Genomic DNA, 25,841 nt, shown 5'->3' on the forward strand with positions numbered 1-25,841 from the left:
TTAAAAAAAACGTAAAAAAATAAACTAACTANAGTAAGTATAATAACCTAACCTATGAGGACGTACATATAATATATATNNTTTATTATATATATATATATATATATATATATATATATATATATATATATATATATACACACAATCAAATAAAATGTTATTTAACACATTCAAAATATATATATATTCGCGTGATAATATGCAAGTTTAAGAAAAATGAGAAAGTAGGTATAATTAAATGCTAAAATGTATCTCAGAAACGTTTCGAAATACTTGAAAGTAAAAATGCATTATAATAAGTGTTGGCTTGGTATTAATATATTATAATGAATGGTATATTAGCATCATAGTGTAAACTGAACTACTGAACAAATAATTCCATAAGTTATCATTAAGATTCATTATATAATAGCGGAAATATTAAGGGAGACTACAATATATACACTGGCCATAACACCTTCTCTTCTTTCCATTTAGTGGTACAAATCGACACGAATATCATCTTTCTTGATATTCAGAGAGTAATAAAGAAAGACACTTATATCATCAAATAGAAAGTTATTGAACTGTGTTTATAATATTCTTTGTTCACAACTTTATAAATTACATATGTATAATTATAATATATGTAAAATTATATGTACAAAAACTAACTCATTTCACCGAGGCTCCATATTTTCCATATAATTAGCGGGATCCTTTATAGTTTTATTCTTTATATATTTTGCCATATTTTTACCAAATCATTGAAAAATTCTAACTAATTAATAATTAATTACTTCAGAAGAATCAGATCTTTTTTCCGCGAAAAAAATTGCTCAACATAATTTTGGAATTTCTCACGTTTCTCGATGTATCTTTCCCACGAATGAGCTTTTATAATTAGGAAGCAGCCTTGTCCCGATCGGAATCATGCAAAATGGAAAAAGAGAGAAAGAAAAAGAGAAAGAGAACGCATTTACCGCGGATAACTTTAACGAGACTTAACGAGTCTACCCATACAAACGGCTTCAGCGATCATCATTCTCGCGTTCCGCCTCTCCCACACTTCCCAGATCTCTGTGATCATCATCCCGTCTCTGTTCTACGACGCAGAAAGTGCTGCTATCCATCGTCAATCCTTGGGACGTGAAGGTAGCCAGTGTTGATCCGATCGGACTGGCTGAACGACGGGGCGTCTCCCTGTCTGTCTTACCATCACCCTCTAATCAAGACGAGAGTACCAATCAGGAGTGGTCGACCTTAGGCAGGGTCCTCAAGATACCGTCACCTTGGTACAAACCTGGTATTGGTTCCCCTGATCACGTCAGCTCCGTTAAATCCAAGGAATCGACGTTAATCGATCCCATCTGGTTGGATCCTTGGTGTTCACCGAGAAGGTATCTACAATTTTCTATCGATATATAAATAATAAATAAAAAATTGAATTTATATATAAATTATTATCACTCGGTACAAATGAAATTTTGTAATATCAATACTCTTTTGACGAATAAAATAATTTTTTTCTTAAAAAAAAAATCTTACAGTTCTAAGTCAAACAATTTTCTTTTTTTTCTCTTTCTTTTTTAAATTTCATATATTTTTAAATTAAATTCTGTACAATCTTTCATTACATTAATATTTATTACATATCTAATATTTATTAATTAAGAAAATTTTTTGAAACAATTACAAACATGATAAAAAAAATATGTCAATAATTGATTGACGTAAATCAAAATCACCGTTGTAGTTATTAATTGTTTAATAATGGGATTCGTTGTATTTTGAAGGTCGCCTGTCAATAAAATTCACGATTCTTCATCACCGAATTCATCTAAGGAAAGATTACGAGGTAGCAGACAGAGAACCGGCGAGACAAGGTACGACGACGAGGCGGGCGAGGTCGACAATGAATTAATCAAGGCTCCGCAGGAAATTAGCCGCAGCGGTTTCGATGATGTGGATGGTACAGCGACGGTGCGAGTACGTTTCGAGATCGACGGAGCGAAGCCAAAGCGGAATGGAGTGCGATGTGAGAACGAACGGAATGTCGATGAAGCACCGCGAGTGTTAAAGAAAAATCAGTGTGCGAACGATTCAAAACCCGAACGACGCGAACGGCGACCGATAGCGAAACAAAATCGCACAAGCGAAGTGAATGCCGAGAAAAGACAAGAGAACTCTTCGCGGCAAACGGATCGTGGTGTGAAAGTCGGTAAAGACGAGAAAGATGCGAATGACGAATTGGACTATTCTCGGATAAGCGGAGAGAACCCGACAGCGATTGTCGACATCGTTCAGCATTTGGTAGAATCCAGGTAATTACTGAAAATAATATGCACAATACTAACAGTATCATTTTAATATTTCGTTTTCATTCTCTTACTGTTTTAATTAAACCTAGATAGATGAGATAAAATAAATAAAAAATAAAATAAACACAAGAATCTCTAATATCTTCGAAATAATAGAATAACAGATTAAATAATTTTTACAAAATATCCAATATTCTTCTAATACTTTAATGCCACATCTTCACTGTACTCTCTCACTGTTCTAACTGTGAGAAAACCCCGAGAAAAATGAATTAGAATAAATTAAAAATAAAACAGAAGAAACATTAATGTCTTCAAAATTGCGAAATAATATTAAATAACTTTTATGAATGTATGATACCCAGTTAAAAATGATAATGGATGGAATCGATATCGAATCGACGTCGATTCAACATCGATATCATTACCATTTTTCATTGGATATTCTTTTAAATTCAATTATAAAGAAATTCAATTATTTCAATGAAAGGAAGGAAAAATGAAAGTAATACGAATTAATGCAAATTTTATTTTACAAAGCAAAACAATGTAATATCCCTTTTTTTTTTAATGTTTCAAGATACAATCCACAAACCGTAGCGGAGAAGAGAATAAAAAGGATGCCATCATGTCGTCGTCAAGAAACTTCGAAGGAGATAGATCTAGTGGGTAAGACGGCGGGTGTTATGCGTTAAAGTGTAGAACAGGTCTGCAGTATGAAATGATTCGGAAGAAATTATGTTGGAATTAAAGCGAGATCTTCCGGTAGTTTAGGCTTGTTAGGGTTGTTTAGGATCAACCAATGTGCTAACCACAATACAGGATCGGCCGGTTTTTGCTTGCAACACTGTAAAGGGTGATTTATTTAGAATAAATCGTAGGATATTGAACTAAAAAAATTATCTGCAAAATATATCGTAAATTTTTGTCGACAAAAATTACTTTACCATTGTTAAACCTTTGACAAGAATCGGATTAATAGTTTCCCATAAAAAATCTTCAGCCATCTCGTCTCTTAACACAGGTTCAATTATGACTGAAAACAAGTTGTAAAGAAAAACAAAAAAAGATTTCTAATTTAACATCGAAATAACGCTAAACATTTAAGTATTAAAAAATAAAACAGAAAATAACATTTTACATCTAGGAAAGAAAAAATGGATTTCTTTCTCGGCCTCTTCGTGATTGTAACTGCCATGGATAGCATTTTTTAAGTCATCTCCCTTGCGACCATATTTCGCTCGAATGCTGTCAGGAAAATACAAACGCGCTTCTGTTACCTGAAACGATTCTTAAAATAAATCAGAAGGAATTGATTTTTCAAGTATCATTTGAGAATTCTAATACGTATAAAATTTGAAAATAATTGGCAAACCGTGGTCGGTCCTATAATCCTTTTCCATTCTTCAATAGCGTTCTGTTTTGCTAATACGAATACTATAATAGATCCTGAGGACATATATGCCACCAAATTAGGAAAACTTAATTCGCCGAAGTGATTGTTATAAAACTCAGCAACTTGTTCAGGTGTCAGCTGCAGCCAACGAGTCTGACAAATCTCAAATCCTTCTTCATGTATTTCATTCTCGATTTCCTTTCTGTAAATCACTGCTTCCGGCTTTATTATGGCCAATGTACATTCGATTTCTGGTTCCTCTTCAACGATCGCCTTAATTTTGTTTGTCTCAAGAGAAACCGATGACAATTTAGAACTCTCTTCATCAGAATGATCACATTTTGTGGGACAAACAAATTTATACTGCAATTATCAAGTAACTGATAAAGGATATTCATTATTTGTTTATGACAAATAATCTTTACAAATAATTTTATTGTGTTTCCATTTATCGAAGACATTTCTAATTAATAACCTACTATTCTGTTTGATTCACTGGAAGATTGTGTATCTGTCGAAGTTTTCGTAAAATCGTATCTTATATCATTGCTACTGGACTGCACGGAATCGATTGACATCCGATCAGATCCATTGGGAATTGCATGTTCAAGGATATCTTTTCCAGGACGATACGGTGTAGGACACTTCGAAAAAAGAGTTACAGTTTCTGGACCGATTTTCTCAATAGTTTTATCGTGTTGCTTTTGCGGACAGTCACACATTTTTATCTCGCACACAAGCTACACTTTTTACAATTATTTCTATTGTGCTCGTTTAAGAAAAAGATTTGATTGATTGGCATATAATAAATAAAATTTGCCTATTTGTGTCATTTATGTTTGCGAATATAATGAAAGGTTATATCAAGCTCTTCGATATTTATTTGTTCTGCCACTAACATATAGTAAAAGCACTAACTTTTTTAAATTATTCCTGCAGTGATCTTTTTAATCTCCGATCGGCGCCGCTACTTCAATTATCGCCATGTTTTCTTAACGAGAGTTTGCTCTGCGATAAGTTAGCAAAGTTAAGAACATACTTGCGTAGGTGCATTCATTTTTAATGCTAATGTCGTACGAATATTTATCCAGCGGTAACGGCTTTAAATTATGCAAATTTAAAGATTATACTATTAATTGTTTAATATTATTTCTACAAAATTAATTATTATTACGCTATGCTTTAAGGCGCTATGCTTAAGCATTTGTAATTTTTATTTAATTATTCCTTTCGATTGATTTTCAGATTCTCCAGGCAAACTGAGCGATAATGCCAACGTTGTTAATGCAGTCAAGAAAGAGAATAATCAAAAAACTTCCAATGAGACAACGACGGTGAAAGTATTACCGGAAGTGACATCACTACGCACTACGAATATAAGAAAGACAAGCATATCCATGCCCAGCAAACTTAACGAAATGGACGATCTTCGAATAGACAGACAAAACGTAAGTTGAATTATATTAGTATAAAGCGACAATATATAATTACTATTGCAATAATCTTTATTTTGTGAAAATTCATATGTTATATATGTCATTAATCCGAGGGATCTATCATTAAAACATATCAAGGAATTTTCATATAAGTACAGTATGTTGCCGATTCTGTTAAATTGATAATGATAGGCTAGAACTTGACAAAATTGGTAGCCAGTCGCGCGTCACTTAGCGACAATCACTCAGTACCGTAGCATAAGTTTTTAGCATTTCTCCCTTCAAATATTTCCTCTAAAATTTCATTCGTTGCCCTTTTGAAGGCATATTTTTGCAAAATCATTTTAATTGCTGATGTTGAAAATTGTCGAATTCTTTCCTTTCCTTTTTTAATTTTATTGATAGTTGGTTCCATAAATATCCAATATTATACCATAAATCTCCACTATTTCTCTTCCAGATAATTCTTTGTCAAGATTTTCAATTACCTCCATCTTTGTTTTAATAGATAAATAATTCTTCGGCGGTTTCTTTCCGTTTGATTTCACATTTGTTTATTATGTATTTTATTTTGACATTGCTATTAATATCGTCGACATTTTCGAAAATGTTCGCACATACGCCGGTTCCAACTTCGCGAGTTCCCACCATGCGTTTATCACCTGTTGAAAGGAGAAAACTTGACAAAATCGAATTTGACAGAATCAATACTATAAATATTAGAAGAGGATGACGCAAAATATACTAACGACAACAGAAATATTCCTTATATATCAAAAGAAAAAGAGCCATTGCATGTAAAATTTTTAGTAATCGTAAGACCATAAAAAGCTATAAATTGAATGGTTACCGCGTCGAGGCAAGAGATAAGTCACGTGACTGTAATCACGAATGAAACATTATAACCTCAAAGCAGTGATCATAGTCATAAGATTTCGTTCCATCGAAAGATTGCAAGCTTATCAAGCAACGGGAAGACAATCACATGATTTATCACTTGTCCCAACGCGATAGCCAATCAATTTATTATTTTTTATGATCTTACGACTGAACTTTTACGTGCAATGACCTTTACACTTTACATGCTCGCCTGAAAAAGGTACCAAAAGTCATCAAACAATAACATTCCACATATTTCTTATTCACTAACTAATCAGTATCATTTCCTCTAATAACGAAGACAACATTGTATTCTCTCTTTATTTTCGCACATTTGTGAAAAGAAGCTTCATGATCAACTTAATTTCAAGTGATTAATATACTACGATTTTTCACTAAAGAAATAATTCGATCTGTACTTCCGAATTATACTTGAAAGCTCTCTTAATAATAATAATTTAATAATAATAATTGGTGATTGTTCTACATAATCGGAGATTGTCATTTATAATTTTATGTTAACTTTATTATCGAGTTAAGCATTTTACATTATATTGTATATCGCAAGAAAAAACGGAGAAAGAAATCAATAAGTGATATGGATCGGTATGAGTGGCACGAGACTGACGTCAAGGATCACAGACACAGTTTAATATATTCCTTGGAGAATGCCTTGGCTGTTGCTAAAAAAAGCAAATTGAATGTCATTCAGGAGGTGCGATTAAAAACAATTTGCAGAATGAAGGCCGATATTCATAGTCCATATCCTTATTTTAAGATAGTCTTAAGTAAGACTAATGTCTAAGATGTTAATATGATTCTATGGTCGATATTCAATCGATTCTTATATTTTAAAACTATCTGATTAAAAATAAATATAATTTTAAAACGTCATGAACCAAGCAAAGAACCGTGTATATAATTAGCATCTTAAGATATTATTTAAAACGATCTTAAAATAAGAACACTATGAATACCACCCTGTACCTTTCCTAGTTTATAACCTTGATTTATAACATTTTAAGATTGTATCTAATTATAAAGGTGATTTTAAATGTAAGAAGACTATGAATATTGATCAAAGAAATCCAAAAATTCTGTTGATTTAATAAATATCACAGCAAAAATTAAAGAAAAAAACCTTTAGACAAACATTATATACGAATCTTGTATATTAAAAATAATAAAAAATATATTTTATGATTTTTAACGATAATCTTCTTTTACGATTTCCAACAAATCCAATGTTTCTTTCTATTAATCATCTACTACAATATTCATTCTCGCGTATCACTTTAGAAAAAAAACAAATTTTTCAACAATATATGTGTTACGTAACGTTTATCGTTTGCGAGTTATTTTGCAATATTCTACTTCATAAAAAAACAAGTTTACTCGACATGAACAGTAACATTGTTTCGCGATGTTATATTTTAGATTCAACTGTTTAAATTGTATTTTTTTATAATTTTTTACATTTTCTTTGTCCTTTTCCGTTTTTGAGATTTAATTATGTATCTTTTATTTTAAATACGCAAGATTTAAATAAATGCATTTAAATAAATGCAGATGAAAAGGTAAAATCTTTCATATTTATAAGATTTTTTTAGTTTAGCATCACAGATATTTGAGAAGAAACACAAACTTTCGATAAGATCAATAATCACGCGATGTATGATATCGATCATCAAGGCAATATATCAGCAATTAATCGAACTGCGTAACGTATTAATACTTGCATTCAAAGAGCATTGCCATGCTATGTAATTAGCGTGACGTTAATATTTTTAAAACAAAGATCAAAAAATGTCCTTGAATGACGTTTTGTTACAAAGAGATGGTACTGAGTGATACTGGTACTGACTGCCTAAAATATTCCATTTCTTGTTTGCTAAATTTTCCACTTGATATACGATACGTAGTAAACATTGCTGATAAAGAATGCATTTCTGAATATGATCGTTGTACTTAATTATTTATCGCAATTCATATGCTTAGCAATATTGTTTCGAATATTTCACATATTTCTGTTTGCAATTTTTCAGTATTCATTTGAAAAAAGAATGTTAAAAACAAGTAACATAAATCTAGATAAATATAAGATTCAATAAAATATTAATAGTAGTGATGTCTTATCGATGGTATTTCTTCACGGATCGAATGTCAATAAAAAATAATATGAACATTACACATCGTTGCTCAATGCTTTTATAATCCATGTGGAAAGACGTAAATGAGCGATGACATAACATGTTTGCAATGACATGATCGACAAAGATAATTTATAGTCTCGACAATTAATCGACTATTTGATTTGTTTTATTGCACAGGTATTGATGTGGGTCAGTTATACTTATTTACCTGAATTTCGGATTGTGTTTCAGGGTACCGCTTCGAAATTTACGAGAGACGAGAGCGAGACCAGCAGCAGCGTGACTTTCAGTAACAGTGGCTCAACCCCGAATGAAAGTCCTCTGGGATCCGAAACTGAAGAGGAAGCAAATGATGAAGAATTGGCTAAGTAAGTGTTAGATTCGGATTGATTAAGATTAAGAAACGAAGTGGAGAAAAGAATAAAGTTAAAAATCGACTCTGCGTTTATGATTTTGATTAGTTTATGATTTATAAATTTACGTCGGAGATAATACGGTTCCGATTAATTTAGTATTAGAATTTTAATTTGTTTAACGATAATTAAAATTGTTAGCGATTAATTGGCTTCAGTAGATTATTCACAGATGTGTATGTGCAGTTCATATATAATTCAAATGATGCTTTTCCATGAACTTTCAAGTCTTGAGTCGACGAATGATAATATCATAGCACAACATATTACATGCTGCTATGTTTGCCTTTCCAATAATGAGCTGGTTCGCACCTGTGTTAACCCGTTTCAATCGCTTAATAAATCTCTAAAAATGCTATCACCGAGTTTGAGATCAGAGAATCGAATAGCTCCGTGTAGCCTGCTCGCAGGAGACGGATATTTCGCCTGCAATTTTCTCTCGGTGATATTGCGCTCTAAATGCGCAATTTGCATTGTAACTAACCCCACTAGACACATACACGAGGTACTGTTTATCGTTCTCACTTGCGGTCGTCTTCTGACTAGGCAGATAAAACAAACGTACCTATCTGACAGTATTCACGGTCATCATAAGCATCATCGTCAGGTCCGACCTTCTTTCATATCGCTTCAGGGTTATCGCACTATAAGAGTTGGCTCCCCGTAATCGTTGGTTTTGGCTAACAGTCGCCGCTCGAACGCAATTACAGTTTCCTCGCTTTTTCGTATACATATAATTGTTTAAAATTTTCTAATTATTTTTCGGACTTTTTGCAATCATATTGTGCATATTGAGTATTTAAAAATATTATGTTTGTAATTGTGGTTTTTGCATCGAAAAAATGACGTAGTTCAAAGATTGTATAAAATATAAATTTAAAACCAATTAAAACATTGGCGAAGATATTAGTTCAATAATTCAATTATCAATTTATTATACACAATATCAGTTTATTAATCAATTAAAATATCAATATTTCTGCTAAGACGATAAAATGATCCCCAGATACGATATTGGTAGCGCTGTATCATTGCAAAGGTATATATCGATGATATATATCGATATCTTCCGAAAAATCTGAAATAAAAAACTCATGGTTTATTTATTTAAGCCCACTTTAGTTAATCTGTAATTTTTGCGTCAGATTCCAGGATAGAATTTTATTTATAATGTTATACGCTGTGTATTTTAATATTCGTGTATTTATGCATTTTTTTTATACCTATATATTTTGATTCCTTAATATTTTTTATATTATATAGGAAAATTATAAATTATTAGAATCTGATACAAGAGTACGTTAGATCGTCTATATCTTTATATGTAATCATTTGTCTTTATGATGTCACCCAGTCGATACCAATTAAAAATAACATAATATCGATAAATCTGTTCGCGTTGCATGAACTTTTTGCGTTCAGTTCTTTATTTTCTTTATTTTCCATGTCTGAACATATTATGTTTATCTCGTTATAAGTGTAGAAGTTTTTAAGGATTTTAACGTGAACAAATCTAATGTTATAATTTCTCAACAATGTAACTGTTACGTAACAACATATGTCATATTATGTTTATATTGTTGAATGCGAAATTGTAACATTAATGTTATATTGCTTTTAGATTGTCGAATGAATAACGATGAACTCAAAATTTTCTTTTGCAGAGTGCCACTGCAAGCTCCACCGCGAAGGAAAGGCAGAATCGTATCATCCTCAGTCAATGAAAAAATGGCAAACGACACGGAACTTTCGGGTGTGCAAAGCGCGACTTCCACGATAACCAGCGTAAATAGCATTAGCAGTCTTTTAAAGGAGAAATTGCAGTTATCGTTACCACAAGCATTGCGTAGCAGTGCAAGACGTCAGAATGCTGATTATAGGTAAAGCGATCGAAAGTCCATAATTATTTATCATGTCGAAAACTCGAAGTTTTATAGAATTTAAATAATAGATGTATTGAAATTTTTAATAAGAACTATACATCAATTATTCGTATCTTAATGATTGTTTAAAGGCATTTAATAATTTTTTAAAATCATTTTTCTACAGGCTTAAAGCATTTGTTGGTATCTTGTTCCTCTGCATCGTTTTCCTTGTGGGCTTCGCTCACATTTATTACACTCAGCATGTTCTACAACGAGCTTATTTTGAGAAATTTAGGTGAGCATCCATTGTGATCGAAATATTACACATTAAAATTATATGTATTAGCACATTATTGAAGAAGATATTTTGAAGTCGACAGCATCGCTTGTCTACTCTGAAATAACTTTCGGTCGTTTGCCTCTGCCAGGAAGCGCTTAATGGAATACATTAAGGCTCATTTATCGTGCTGATCTCGTGCCAGTCTCAAAATGCGTATTCAATTGGTAATCCAACATGCACGTTTAACTTTTCAGGGGCTACATTATCTTAGAACCGTGGGAGGGAGATCTCAATACCGATTATTCAATATTTTACACAATAAATTTTTCTTTATCACTGTAGAGCTTGATAAATATAATGATATGAAATTATAAATATAATTTCCTTTAATTTTTTTCATTATTTTTTATTTGAAGTTCAAGAAAGATTTCTCTTTAATAATTATTTATATCGATTTTCTTTTCAGATTCAATAAAAACGAAAGAGTGATGAGAGTCTACAGCAGTTCTGGAGCGGAGATCATTGCTGCTCGGCTTGGTGAGGGTATTCCACCAAACACAGGGGTATATCCTTGCCTTCCTCATCATCAACGACAAGACTCGGTCTGCCTTGAATGGCTACAGCAAACGCGGCTTTATCTCGCGCACACGAAACGCGAGGGTATGTACTGCTACCACGTCACCTGGCAAAGTTTAAGTCCTTACTACAATCCCAAGGACTGCTTCGACTGGTCTTCGAAGAGAGGCCATTGGTATGGCGCCGGACAGATACAGAACATGGTGTATCCTCTAGAACGCGGCCGCCTAGAGCTAAGCCCGTTTATTACGGGCGACGTGAGGAAACATCCATTTGGTAATGTGCTGAAGAGATATTTCCTGAATTCAAAGGGTGCTACAATCTTGGTGGATCCCGAAACACCGCTTTATGTCTCAATCAATGCTAATCGTACCAACGACTTTTGCCTTCAGGCGAAACATGACGCCTTTGCTTATATTAATCATTTGACGCCGCTACCTCAGCTTAACTATACTATCTGCGCGACCGACAACATGAAGAGTTTGCACTCCTCGATGGCGGAGAAATCTCTGTGGGATGGTTTGAAGCCCGATGAACTGCACGCTGTTCATTCTCTGCTGTCCGAACCAGTTTGGCAAATCTCACCCATCAATGAGGCGGCTATTTACAACTATACAGAAGATGTGATCGCGCTGGGATTCCTTCGTCAAGGGCATGTCCTGTTGAGTGAAGAATGGCAGCCCAATCCGGGTGATTTCATCTTAGACGAGGAACGATTCCCTTCTATGGAAGAAACTATCAATATTATTCATCGCAGAGGATTTAGAATAGTCTTCAGCATCCAGCCGTTTATCTCTACAGAATCCATCAACTTCAAGGACGCTGTCGCTAATAGATTATTAATCTCTGAGAGAGGAAGCGATCCTAGGATTCCAGCGTTAACAAGGTTGTTAATCAAGAATTTATTTGTAAAAATTATATATATTTTTTTATCATGACATATTTTATAATCTAGCCGTGAGACAATTTTAAAAAAAGATTTATATTTAATTTCAGGTACAAACAAAGTAATAGTGCCGGCGTGCTCGACATTACAAACAACAAGACCTTACCATGGCTACAGACTAAGCTCGAGAGCCTTATCATGAAATATCATGTCGACTCGTTCTATCTCGATTTGGGCACTGCCCAGAATATGCCGCATTACTACAAATGCGAGCAGCCTCTCACCAATCCTGACCATTACAAGACCATCTTTACCCGTTCGATACTAGGCACCATACCCGTAATCGGCGTTTCAAGCGCCATTTCCAGACCACGAGCACCTGTCTTCGTGTCTTTGCCTCCCTTTCCGTCGTCCTGGAAGGCCATCAAGACCGTCATTCCCACCGTTCTCAGTTACGGTATGATCGGCTATCCGTTCATCATGCCAGGAGCGGTAGGCGGCGATGTGGCACTCCCGATGTCAGACAACAATCCAGATAATGACTACGAAGTAGACCTACCAGATAAAGAACTCTACATCCGTTGGCTGCAGCTGTCCACCTTTTTGCCCGTGATCCGCTTCACTTATCTGCCAAGCAAGTATTCAGATGAGTCGGTCTTGGAAATCGCCAAGAGACTGACTACTTTGCGGCAAAAAACGGTTACACCATTATTGAAGAAGTACGCGAATGAGACTTTAGACACTGGTCTGCCTATTATCAGGCCACTCTGGATGTTGGATCCGGCCGATCCGGCATGCCACGTAGTGGTCGATGAATTTTCCGTAGGCGAAGAGTTGATCGTGGCGCCAGTGCTTTATTCCGGTAGCAGGCAGAGGGAGGTATATCTGCCGGCTGGAGTCTGGAGGGACGGTATCGACGGAAGTCTAAGGAAGGGCTCAAGATGGATTCACAATTACAGAGTAGCTGAGGATAAGATCGCATATTTCGTCAAAATGCCAGACAATACAAGATTCTGAAAGATACGATGTTCACTTCACTTCACTTTTTTACATCATGCGATGCAGGATAATGTCAAAGAATTTTGAAATCGATGACAAGATTTGCTCGTATGCAAAATGATCACGACGAACGATATGCGATCGATTTGTCAGTATGACGATTATCTGCAAATTTTTATCGATTCCTCTTGATCCTTTATTAAGTATACAAGATGAACTTGTTCCTCAGTAAGTCCCGAAAGTGCAGAAAAATAATCGTGCATTAACAAATATATATCATTACGTTTAAAACGACAAGAATTTTGCAAATGCGATAATATATATATTTAAATAAATGTATTTAAAAATTGCTATTATACTAAATAAATATGAAATCAATATCGTGATCTTTGGCAGAGTGCAACAGGATTGTAGGGATAAATACTTAACGGCATGTAAAGCTATGAGAGATTTACACATATATATATTAGTTGAGATGCAATATTTAACAAGAATATATCGAAAAGATTTGATAATAAAAGTATCCAATGTTACTGTATTCTATGGATATGAGATTATTGTATCAACACTAGTATTATATTACAATGCATGTCATAGATCAAATATCGATACATACATTAAAAAAACAAGAATCAATTGTAGATTTAAGCTGTCAATTATATTTATTTTACCTAATAATGTGGTTTTACATCTCTACTTTTTAATAATCCATTAGTAAATCTGATTTATGTCATTTATAAAAAAAAAGACATTTTTTAATGATATAAAAAAATAAAGAAGTGAATACAATTGATGAGAATGTATCTGAACGCAGTTTTATAGGGCGCACGGGGCTATTTATTTTTCCTCCTTTTTTTCATTACAAACTTACACGACATATAAAACAAAATACGTGAGCATGCAGAAGCGGGATACGAAACTGGTGCGATTCCCGACTGATTTAACTTAACGATACTGCAGTCATGAAAATATGTATCTCACGATCGTTGTAATTCGAACGTAGAGATTATTTTCGCGTGTTTGCAGCATCGAGTTCTGTACGCAGCGGGATTACGCCGGTTTTGATCCTTGTGCAAAAACATCTCAAACAGGCGGCTGATCTACGGTCGATCGACGAGGAGAAAATCAAGACGCGTGAGGCACACAGGCGACAAATTCTAAGGTATAGTGTATATTTATTATATTATCATTTTTATCATATAGCGTAACATCGTTATTTCTATAATAATAATAATAATAATAATCATAGCACCATGAACACTCCACAGTAAGTTTTTTTCTTTTTTTTTTCTTTTAATTCGTTATTCGAAAAGAACGCGACGCGCCGATGCGCTGCGACGGGTGAGAACCGCGATCGTGTAATCGTATAATATATAAGGAACTCGAACAACACTAAAATATCAGAGAAAATCCAAGCAACGTTCAGCGGTATATAATCACAGTTTCCTCGGAACGTTTCTTGAACGTTTCTCCAAGATCTTCGTCGATCTCGCGCTGTTTCGCGCCGGAAACGCGAAATCTCGCACTATTCTCGTTGCGCAACAACGAGATTTTCGACTGGATCTCTTTTATCTCTTTGCGCCAAGAAACGTGATTTCTGACTAGAGCTTCTCATAGAATATCTGAGAAAATTTCACGGTAGAGGAAAGGCGCATCTTTTGATTTTTATCGATTCGTGCCGTCTGTCCGGCTCGTGGGATAAGAAGCGATCGAGGGAAAAAAGCGCGAGCGAATCGAGAAACGTCGAGAGCGGAAGATTGCCATTTTCCTCCATTACCGGAACGACTGACAATTTTTCTCTTCTAATTAATAATATTATTATTAATTGTTCTTTAGAGGAAATCATCGATATCACCGTTCTCGCACCCGTCGGGCACCGCGATTTTAGGGGTTCGTAGAGATGTTGAGGCTCACGTTTTCATATCTCGCTCTCTCTCTCTCTCTCTCTCTCTCTCTCTCTCTCCTGCTTTCTCTCTCTCTCTCTCGCTCTTTTTCTCTGTCTTTCTTTTTCACACTCTCTATTATATTTCCTTTCTTATGTACTTTGTTCATATATTATATAGATATCTATATATATAATATATATATTTTCTTCTTCCCTCATATTTCCCGCTAATCTGTTTCGGTGAAAGCTCGTTCCTAATCATTTATTTGTTCTTTTTTTGTTATTTTTATACTTTTTATTTAAATTACTCCAATAAATTCATCGTTTATTTAATCTATCCTGCGCGCATCATCATCGATCGACAATAGCTTCTCATTTAATAGTTTATTAATTTATTTTGTTTTTGTTAAATTGAATTTCATAATTTTAACATCCTACCTAGATAACTGGTCATTATATTACTTGTCAATAAATAATACGTAAATACATAGGTATACATACTTCATCGTCATCATCTCTCTCTCTCTCCTTGTCTCTCTCCCTTTCTTTCTTTTACTCTTATCTTTCTTTCTAATTCTCTCTTAAATACTTTTCTCTTGCATATCAATTCATACGTATGAAGGTATCGATAAATATAAAAATTCTCTATTCAAGTATATGACAGAAAGAGAACGATGATGATGATGATAATAATGACCCTCTCTCATGAACATAATCATAATATCAATAATATTAATAGTAATTGCAATAATAATAATAATAGCACAATAATATTATTCGCAAAGATAACAAGCATAATAGTCGTTAAAAATAATTGGTATGGTAATAATCGTATTTATAACAATATCGATCGTTCTGATCTATCTTTTTCGATGTCCCTTACGCCTATTCTTTCTCTTTCTTCTATACATTTCTTTCTATTACAAAATTCTCGTCCTCTCTTTCGCCGATCGGCGAAATAAAATCTTGGTCGCGCATGTCTCCATAAAACGACATTGTTAGATTCTCGCTTTCTTGACGACTGATTTTCAAATGAACGCACCACTGCGTCCGGTGAATGCGATAAAAAAAAATGATCATGAAACACAAACAAAGAATGAACAATAAATAATCGGACGAATGACAAGATGAGCACGTAGGCGATAGATACATATGTATGCGCATGGGAAAGTAAATCTCGCGATCGAAACAGAAAATCCTGTGTAACTTACAGGCGGTAAAAAACTTACGCACTAATCTATAGAAACTGGGCCCGAAGGCCACTCTATCGCTTCTCATTTGCAGCGACAAGACAAATCGCTTTCATCACCGTCTTCCCCGATTTCACCATATCTCAATATCGTCATCAACGATCGGTCTAATCGAGCACCATCATTTTCGTGTAGGCACGAATGTGTCTCGTATAGAGGAAAGCTTTCTCCAACTTTCATTCGGCGAAATCCATTTTTAATCATCATGATCATGCTTCAAGATAAAACAATGTACGTCCTGATCTTTTAGCCTTTTCTCATTTTTCAAATATTACTTAGAATTCTCTCGATTTCTCATAATAAAATCATAGGATGTCTATTGACATGATGGTCTATCATTTTTGCGATATTAATTTAATTTCGTCAAAGTATTATTTGCGTCTGATCTCGCAAGAATGATGAGTAAAGGTGTCCTCTATAAGTTACAGTTCGATATTGTGCTTAATCGCACTTGTCTCTCTGTTTTACTTCTTGTATATCAATTCTCCTTCTGGCCTATATATTCTCCTGTAATTCCGGATAATCAACTTCTACGTACACGTTCGGTACATCCTTAAATCGCAGCTATAGTCACTTTCGCATCAAAACCGACACGTTTTGATTTCGATTCGAATTTAATTAATTCAAGGCGATACATCGACTCGACATGACACTGTCGGCATGCGACAATTGCGATCTAGGGGTACACACGCAGAATCGGCACTAGATGGATTTTTTAAGGTACAATTATAAGAATATTAAGAGTCAAGATATTTGGTACGACCCGGTTTGTTTTTCAATCTTTTAAAAAAGACGGAGGGATTCCCAGACAGCATAAATGTCCAAAATTCATAAAAAAATTCGAAAGAACTTAGTTTTCCAAAAGTTTTTTAGTACAGACAGTTACTGTGTACATGCATTTTGGACCTTTGCACTATTTGAGCACTTAACCATCATCAACTGCCTCATGAAGACTCGCTGATAAACGCGTATTCCTGCATCAGGAAGTCACGGTATACTTTTGCTGTAAGATGAAAATGAATGGAAGGCCTGCCATCGACTTACTAAAAATAATCATATATTATGTAGAATCTCAAATAAGCGCGATGATCGGCACATTTTCTTTCCGCGTTATATCATATCGTAATCGTCATCGTCGTCTTATCATGCTTTGTCTTAAAACATCTCAGTTAAAAAAATGTTAAGTACAAAAAGTTTGATCTTAATCATTTTCCCGAATACATTTTCGCTAATTTCATAACCAAACCAGCGACAAACCGCGAAATTCATCTAGGAACGAATATTTATTTAAAGATCAACGATTAGCCTTCTTCAGACATTGTCAATACTTCAGAAAATAGCGATATTTCAGAGAACATCGGCCTTTCTCGCAGTTGGGATTTAAGTACCGCAACAGATAGAACTTTGTTCGATCTGTCATTACGAAGACAATGATGTGATTTCTTATAGCGGAAATTTTAACCCGTTTCTTTTGATTACCTTTCTTTCTTAAGCCTTTCTTTTGACACTATGTCACGGTTTAAGCGTCTCTAGCAACTCTTCCTTCAAGGTCCATCAGTCAGTTTTTTCTGCCATCATCGTTTTTCTTTTGAAGAATTCTTTTGGACAGGTTATTTTTCGCTTGATAAATTCTCCTTTATCTTAGGAGTTTACAAATGTCTTCAGATATTTCCTCGAATCATATCTCAAGAAAACTTTCCTGCAACACCTAACTGTAAGATGGATGAACTGCAAAATTATTTATGCGACGCTATAATTATTTGATTACTGTAAGATACTTTTACTATATACTTTTTCGTATCTGATATTTCTTTTAATAGAAATAGCGAGGCGATATGTAATCAGGTGAAGATTTTGGGTGCGGTCCACTTGACACTACAAATGTTTCGAAGCATTTGATTAACGAATCGGAAAAAAAATTTTATTAACTGATTTTATTAACTAATCAAAAAATGTTTCAAATTTGTAATATCAAATGAATTGCAGCCTTTATTTCTTTCATAAAACAATTCATTGTCCACCATGAAAATCTCGCGCTAATGTTATCAATGTCTGCAAAATTCATATCAAACTAAAGATCGAGATTAATCAAAAAAAAGAATTAATATCAAATAATAGCAAACTTTGCTTTGATTAGTCAAATTCAATCTTAATCTGAATCTTTAGTTTAATACAGAAAAAATAAAAGATTGTCAGTGCTACGATTGCTGTTTTCTAAAGTATCATTCGTGTCACAATTTCAGAAAAGGTCTTCAGTCAAAGGTAATTTAAAGAAACGATCGAAGACGAATTGTTCGTCCGTCAGATGGACGTTTTTTTGAGACATGTCATCATCGCCCTGCACTCTCCTCACGACAACGAAACGCTCTACAGATTTCTTCCGGCATCATCCTCGTCGGACTCGTCGTTTAGCTTGGACCGTGTCGTCTGTATGGTTGACGCAGCGAATCTATCAAGTAACCACCACTCCTCCGCGTATCTCTATTCTCTACGATATAGAAACACGACATACAGATAACTCCTACCCTAGTACTTCTCGATGGAATTTTGCTCCGTTTTACCTATGCACGGATAGACATTTATGACGAGAAAGGGGACCGTAACAACGAAGGATAATGTTTTTGCAGGTGAAACGTGGATCGTTCTCCTCGTGCCTCATGTCCTTACGTATCCCGTTTAAGGACAATACGTAATCCATCGATGACACGAACGATAAATCCTCCCGATATTTGCGCGTCCGTCAAACGCGCATTCTATCTTGTTCACGATAGCCACATTCAGCAGAATATTTATTTTACAATTGTAAGTTTTTTTCGTTGAAAAGGATTATTCCTTTAGACATAAAGGTATAATCCAAACTTGAAGAAAATTTCTGACAATTGCAAAATAAATTCTGATAAACGTGGCCAATAGGTTTATTCTTTATTGATGAACTAATGTACACTGGTTCAATAAGTTGAAACAAATATAGTATTTCACTTCAACTTATTACATCATGTGCAATTCAAAAAGTTCTTTGATAAAGAGACCTATTGGCCTAATATATGCCTCCCCGCGTAAGTTAAAATGCGGTACTTCTCTTTTCTTTTTTTCTTTTTTTTTTTAACTGATACACTAAATACTACGCGGTGCGTCTTGAAGCTGCAGCTGTGTCAAAGATATTAAAAGTTTTACTTTGATTTGCTGATCGAGGAGAGAATGCGGGCGAGGAGGTCTCGATTCATGTTCAGTGGATCAAAAATAGAAATATTCTAAAATCAATTTATAATTTTCGATAGCGCACAGATTGTCACCGCAGCGCTTATGAATCGTCGTCGCTTTGCGATCGATCGTCGCTCATGCAACGTCGTAATCATCGCTTTGCTTTAGTTTCAGCGCGAAATCTTTGCAAAAATGTCTTTGATTTGAGCAGTGATCGATAAGATATTGCAGGCGGTATCAGCACACTACGGGCTGCATACAGTGCAGAATGTGGAAATATAAACATCTGTCGATGAATCTGTTATCAGCTCAACATGAATCTTAATCAAATGTAAATTTCTCCCTATTAATAATCGGCTTCTTAGAAGTAAATAATTAATTTATACCTTGTATTCCCGTGCAAGAGAAGAAACCCTCGCGATCTCTCTCTTATTTTCTCTGTTTCTTTCTTCTCGTCGCCCGCATCGTTTCCTCGCAAAGGAATAAGGAGAACGTCCTAAATTAGATTAAACAATCCCAATTTGAAACCTGAGCGCGATTCACACAAAATCGGCCTCGCTTCGTCAGGACTGCCTCTACATTGTTCGACGGGATTTCTACGATCCTGCTAGGCCGCGGAGCTATGACCGCGAGGGAATCTCGAAAATTCGAAATGCTGTTCGTCTTCGGGTCTCCTAGGAGGGAGGTCAGGAATCACCTGACGGGACGGTAGGTCGGCCTGAGCGCTCGACTCTTTTTCTCTTCTTTTTTTCTATTTTTCTCTTGTAGAAATGGGTCCGAAAATGCAGAATGATAACGCATTCTGGACGCCGCTCAGAACTCGACTATTACGGCTGAGCAGGCTGCCAATCCCTAGAACTCGAGCCTGTAGGCGCTGCAACTAGTCTCGTGATCTTGGAGATTGATAGTACATCTGGATGCGGACGGCGATAGATCTATGTGGTTCGCCGCGAGCGCTTCCTCGTTATCGGCGACCCAATAGCCCAAAGTATCGGTGTCATAGGTCGGAATCATGGTTACCTCTGAAAAAAAAATAAAAATAATCATTAAAAATTGGCAAAGGTCAGAATGAATAAAAGAAATAATTAATAAAAATTAAATGTAGATGTCAAAGCGCAATATTCATACATTTATTATTAAACTATTACATGAAAAATATATTTACAATAAAATGTAATCGTATCGCAAAGGAGAATTGTTTTCCTCTTCAGTGTAAAAATTAAGCAGTAAATATTAAATTAAAAGAGTCTAAAAGTAAAATTAAGATATAAATTATGTATGGACACCAACAATTATAGATTATTCGCAAATATAAATGAATTATATTTTGTAAGTTCTAATTAAATATGAAAATATAAATGATATGAAAACATGAAAATTATATCAAAATACGCTCGGAACATGTATTGGTATAATTAGCGTAGATATTATTCTCATTTGAATTAACATTCGAATATAAATATATTTATAATAAATCTTAATTAAGATTTAAATCTAATTAATATTGTTTTTGTCATGATCAAGATAAGTTTTAGTATAATGATAAAAAGAAGTAGTAATAAAGAAATAAATAAATAGTTAATAAATATTAGGAATCTCAATTAAATTGTTAGTTATCAAGAAAAATATAAGCAATATTGATTATTGTAAAGTTTGAGTTACATTCTTTAATTTTAAATGGAAATAATGTACAAATATAACAATAATTTATCATGAAAAGATGTAAATCTATAATGTTTTCAACACAATCTTAATAAACTTACCGAGATCTTTATCCTCCCAAGTCTTTTTAGCTTCCAATAGAGCGTCATAGACTTCTCGGCTGGGCTCGGTGCCGCTAAAGACGTAATATCTCGCTCGCACTCTCTTGAAGAATTCTAAGGATGTGTAGTACGAATTTCCGTGATGGGGCACATACGCCAAATCCATGTAAACCGGTTGAACTTTATTTTTCGAATCTTTTATCTTCTTCTCATTTTTACCGGGACTTTCCGAACGTTTTTTGTTCTTGATATTCTCTGACTGAATCTTCTTCGCTTGTTTCCGTTCTTTTTTCGGTGTACTGGGTGCTCCTTTGTTCGATATCTCATTAGTCACTGGTGCGGGGGAAGGCAGCCTAAGAGGTTCTCCCCAATTTTTTACAACATCGAAATTCAAAGTGTCGGAGGTTGTCTCACTTGAGCACGATGGAAATTGAGCAGAATTCTTCAGATTAAACTTTTTGGGCGGTTTAGGAGACGGCAGCCCAAGAGGGGTTCCCCATCCCTCCAAAGGATCTTTTTTCGAATCACCCTTTGAATCATCTTTATCATCCCGGAATGAAGACGATGGATGATCTTTTTCGTCGGTTGCTTCATGACGAAGATTACCATTTGTGTATCTGGGCGCTATTCCGCTGCTGAAAGTCCCTCCGATCTCCTTCATCTCTTTATCCATCAGAGCTTTATCGAAGTCGAGGTCGGCCTCGTCGACGTATCTCTTTGCATCCAGTTTTTCTCCATAATCACCAGCGGGCTCCTTTTCTACTGTGAATCGACTATGAATGGGATCACTGCTTTTCTGCATACCAGTCTCACCGTGAAAAGTTTTCATAGCAGATATCTGAGGCGGTACTGCTGGCAGCTCACCGTAGAAGCTGCTACTCATCGCGGCCACCGAGAATTCCACTTGTTTCTGCTCCTCTTGTTTATCAGAAGATGATTCATAGCGATGCGTTATTTGCGGTGAATATCCGACTTGTGAGGTTGAAGAAAGAGACGAACTGGGTGGTTCATCGTCAGAATAAGTATGTCGCTCCTCGCTGCTACCCCATGGGTGTATCATGACTTTACTACGTGTGCTACTATATTCACTCGATGGACTGACCGGAGCATGATCCTTTTCGCCGATTATGTCGTCGGATCCTGGACTATCGCCACGTTGCAATTCCGAGGATTTGATGCTGCCGATAATGCTGCTGATCGCGCTTTCCGCAGCATCTTTGCTTGGCAGACGTTCATCTACCTTCACATCAGTCTTTTCCGCCAACACAACTGTCTCGCCTTTCTCATTTGTCGTTTCTGTGACTTCCCTGGTGGTCGTTACTATTTCACCTTCGTCGGAAACCGTCTTTGTAGTCGTAACGATAGTTCGAATCATCTCGCCCGATCTGAATCCTTCCGGTGTGCTAGTAGAGGATCGACAATCGGATCTTTTATCAGGCGTCGATCTACCCGATACATGAGGTTGAACTGCAGCGCCGTCTCTAATTAACGGCGATGTAGGAACCTCTGGAGTAGACTTGCCACTGAAGACGATATCCTTAGGCAACGATATATCCGGTGAAGACTTACCAGAATAACTTTTGTCATCAGATATAAGTTCTCGTATCAAAGGAGACACCGGATGTTCAAATTTGTCTGCGTCTAAGCGTTCTTTTATTGTAGATTCAAGTTTAGCTTCATGTTTAAGATCGGGTGTCGATTTACCAGAATCGGAATAGAAGGCTTTTACGTCGGGCGTTGTAGTACCCGATGTCACAGTCGTAATCGTTTCTTTAATAATTTTTTCTGCAGATTTAGTAGTTTCCGTCAATTTTTCTAATACTTCCTCGCCGGCCAAAGTGTCTGTGCTCTCTTTGACGTCTGTCTTTGTGGTAACTTTTCCGTCCGGTCCAGTAATCGTGGTTACAGTCGTCACGATTCGCTTTATATCGGCGCTGGCTGCGTCACCTTCGTCACTCACAACCTTGTAAGTTGAATCTGAAGTAGGATCTGTGTGAATTTTCGAAGGATCAGCTTGTGCTAATTCGGCATCTGCTAATTCCTCTGTCACGATTGTTCGCGTTGTTTTTTTCGTTGTAATAGTCTTCATATATTCGCCAGAATCTTCCTTCGAGTCGCTAATTTCTTCATCAGGGATGACAATCTCGCGTCTGATCACTTTTGTGATAATTTCAGGCTCATCTTGCTCGATAATTTCACGTTTGACAACTTTAGTGACTACTTCCGGCTCGTCATGTTCCATAATTTCCTCCTTAATGATCTTGGTAATCGCTTCGGGCTCATCTTGTTGAATACTCGATTGTTCAATTTCTTTAACTATTTCTTGTGATCCAAATCCTGGTGGTTCAATTCCTTTCATGACTTCAGTTGTCTTCCCAGATTCCTCCTCTTTAATCACTTCATGTTTGATTGTCGTCTTACTTACAATAACGTCGCCATCCGATTCGGCCGCATGACCGGATGTAACTGTTGCCGAAATCCCCGCAGATTCTTCAGATTTGTCTTTATCGACAGTTTCCGTAATTTTGCTTTCTCTCAATATCGTAATAGTTTGAGCAGATTGCACAGCCTTCGTGTCTTCCACATCTGTTCTTGTTATGTGAGTCGTGGTCAGAGTAGATTCCGATAACTTTTCAGGTACTTTATCGGTTGATTCGATTTTGGAAGCAGTGTCATGTGTAAATTCCGGAGTCGATTTTCCAGACAATGTGGTTATATGTGTCGTTCTCATCTCCGTCATACCACCAACGAAGGCCTTGTGAAATTGGCTCTCATAATCTGATGGATAATCGGATTTATCCAACTGTTGCTCACCCGATTCTGGATACATATCTCTAGCATGCGGCAGTTCATAATCTACATCCGTTGTTCCTTCATAATGATACATTGCTTTATCGTAGTCTTCTGGTTCTTCTTCTTGATAAATTTCCACATCGATCACAGATTCTCTTGGGATCTTTCTCTTTAATATAATTTCTTCCACTATTTCTAGGATAATATACCTAGGTAGAGAAGTCATGATGATTATCTCTTCGAGTATCACTTCCGTAATTTTCTTTCCTTTCTTTATATATTCTTCCTCCAAGAGTTTTTCGATTTCCATTCGCTTCTCTTCCGATATGAGAATCTCCTCATCTATATGCGGCTCTGATCGAGCTGGACTATCCTGAGTTGATTTGTCGGAAGGAATAGGTTCCGGACTTAAGCTGGGGCTAGCAGAAAGCGCCGCTTTCGAATCCCTGCCATATCGATCACTCCCTGCAGGAGATATTTTGCCATCCAGACTTTCCTTCGTAGTATCGCCTGATTTTTCATGACTGTGAATGTTCTCTTGAGTAACATCTTGAGTTACTTTTCCAAAATCTACGCTAGCTGATATAACAGGCTCCTCTCTTTTTTCAGAAATATCTAGATCTTTTTCTCCTGATTCTCCTAAGTCGCCTTCAATTATGGTGTTCCTAAGTATCTTTTTCTTCACAATGATTTCTTCAATAATTGTAATGAGAATGTATCGTGGCACAGATTTAACAATGACCATTTCTTCCAAGACTTCCGGCGTGATCTTCTTCTTTTTCATAATGAATTCCTCAATAATATATTCTTCTACTTTCGCTCTTTCTTGCGGTGCCAGCAATTCCGTTTCGGATTCTTTTCCGTATTGAGGCTCGGAGGAGGCTTTGTCGTCTACGAAATCGAAGACTGCACTCCTAGGTATATTTTGCCGGTTAATAATGTCTTCTATTATTTCCATCACTATAAATTGAGGCACCGAATACGTCATAACTAATCTCTCGATCACCGTCAGACTGATCTTTCTTTTCCTCATGATGAACTCATCTATGATGTACTTCTCGATCTCCGCCTTCTTCTCGGCTGTCACTTTAATGACATCTTCTTCTTCATCATCTGATTTTTCTACCTTGCTCGGTTGTCCGATGTCCGGCTCTTTAAAATCGGCAAATCGTTTCTCGCGGATCTTCTGCATTTTTTTCTCGATTGTCTCAGGAGAAGTTATAGGACTCTTACTATCTTTCTTACATTCAACCTTTTCATCAAGTGGTTTCCCCATGTCGAAATGTTTTTCCTCTTGAAATGGTTTCTCTGATAATTTGTCATCGAATAAACTGGCTGTTCTAGATCTGGCTGGTGTTTTCTCACCAGCATCGAAGACGCTTTGCGAACGTGATCTATCCTTTGGAGTTTTATCCACTGGCGAACTAGCTCGCGACGATTTAGCAGATTCGTCTTTTGGAATCTTTCCAGTATCCAAACTAGGCGAAATTGATTGTTCTCCCTTTGCTTCTGGTATTTGCGAAACTTTAATATCATCAAGCCTCTCACTGGCAACACTAGATGATCTAGATTTGTCCTTTTGACCGTCGGTTGAACTCGGCGAAATTAATTGTTCTGCCTTTACTTCTGGTATTTGCGAAACTTTAATATCATCAAACCTCTCACTGGATGATTTAGATTTGTCCTTTTGATCATCGGCTGAACTTGGTGAAATTGATCGTTCTCCCTTTGCTTCTGGTACTTGCGAAATTTTAATATCATCAAGC

At 35.8% G+C, this 25,841-nt stretch overlaps 2 protein-coding genes and 1 long non-coding RNA gene across 5 annotated transcripts in view; 1 reads left to right on the forward strand and 2 right to left on the reverse strand.

Moving 5' to 3' along the window:
- The window catches only part of LOC105626695 (uncharacterized family 31 glucosidase KIAA1161), a 17,255-nt gene extending 4,054 nt beyond the window's left edge, over positions 1–13,201 (forward strand). The window contains exons 2-11 of one of the 3 annotated variants that reach the window (XM_012208002.1): positions 1,096–1,379; positions 1,776–2,105; positions 2,157–2,303; positions 2,881–2,969; positions 4,951–5,144; positions 8,396–8,532; positions 10,242–10,457; positions 10,627–10,737; positions 11,189–12,184; positions 12,295–13,201. In XM_012208002.1, the coding sequence (XP_012063392.1) occupies positions 1,096–1,379; positions 1,776–2,105; positions 2,157–2,303; positions 2,881–2,969; positions 4,951–5,144; positions 8,396–8,532; positions 10,242–10,457; positions 10,627–10,737; positions 11,189–12,184; positions 12,295–13,201 (3,411 nt within the window). Of the gene's footprint in view, positions 1–1,095; positions 1,380–1,775; positions 2,304–2,880; positions 2,970–4,941; positions 5,145–8,395; positions 8,533–9,572; positions 9,617–10,241; positions 10,458–10,626; positions 10,738–11,188; positions 12,185–12,294 lie in introns of those variants that run through there. The other 2 variants (XM_012207994.1, XM_012208010.1) reach the window with 2 other exon arrangements.
- Positions 6,516–8,937, reverse strand: LOC105626720. Its single transcript, XR_001046530.1, has 3 exons — positions 8,890–8,937; positions 8,373–8,498; positions 6,516–6,694 (listed from the first exon to the last, which is right to left on the reverse strand). It is a non-coding gene; the product is annotated as an uncharacterized LOC105626720 (long non-coding RNA).
- Positions 13,202–20,371: 7,170 nt separating the features above from the next.
- LOC105618654 (microtubule-associated protein futsch) overlaps positions 20,372–25,841 on the reverse strand; it is a 51,341-nt gene continuing 45,871 nt past the window's right edge. Inside the window, exons 8-9 of the mRNA XM_012200185.1 lie at positions 21,283–25,815; positions 20,372–20,541 (exon numbers count right to left, since the gene is read on the reverse strand). Coding sequence (XP_012055575.1) covers positions 20,372–20,541; positions 21,283–25,815 — 4,703 coding nt within the window. The remainder of the gene's footprint in view (positions 20,542–21,282; positions 25,816–25,841) is intronic.

The sequence above is a fragment of the Atta cephalotes genome (genome assembly GCF_000143395.1).
Source record: "Atta cephalotes unplaced genomic scaffold scaffold00001, whole genome shotgun sequence".
Lineage (NCBI taxonomy): Eukaryota > Metazoa > Arthropoda > Insecta > Hymenoptera > Formicidae > Atta > Atta cephalotes.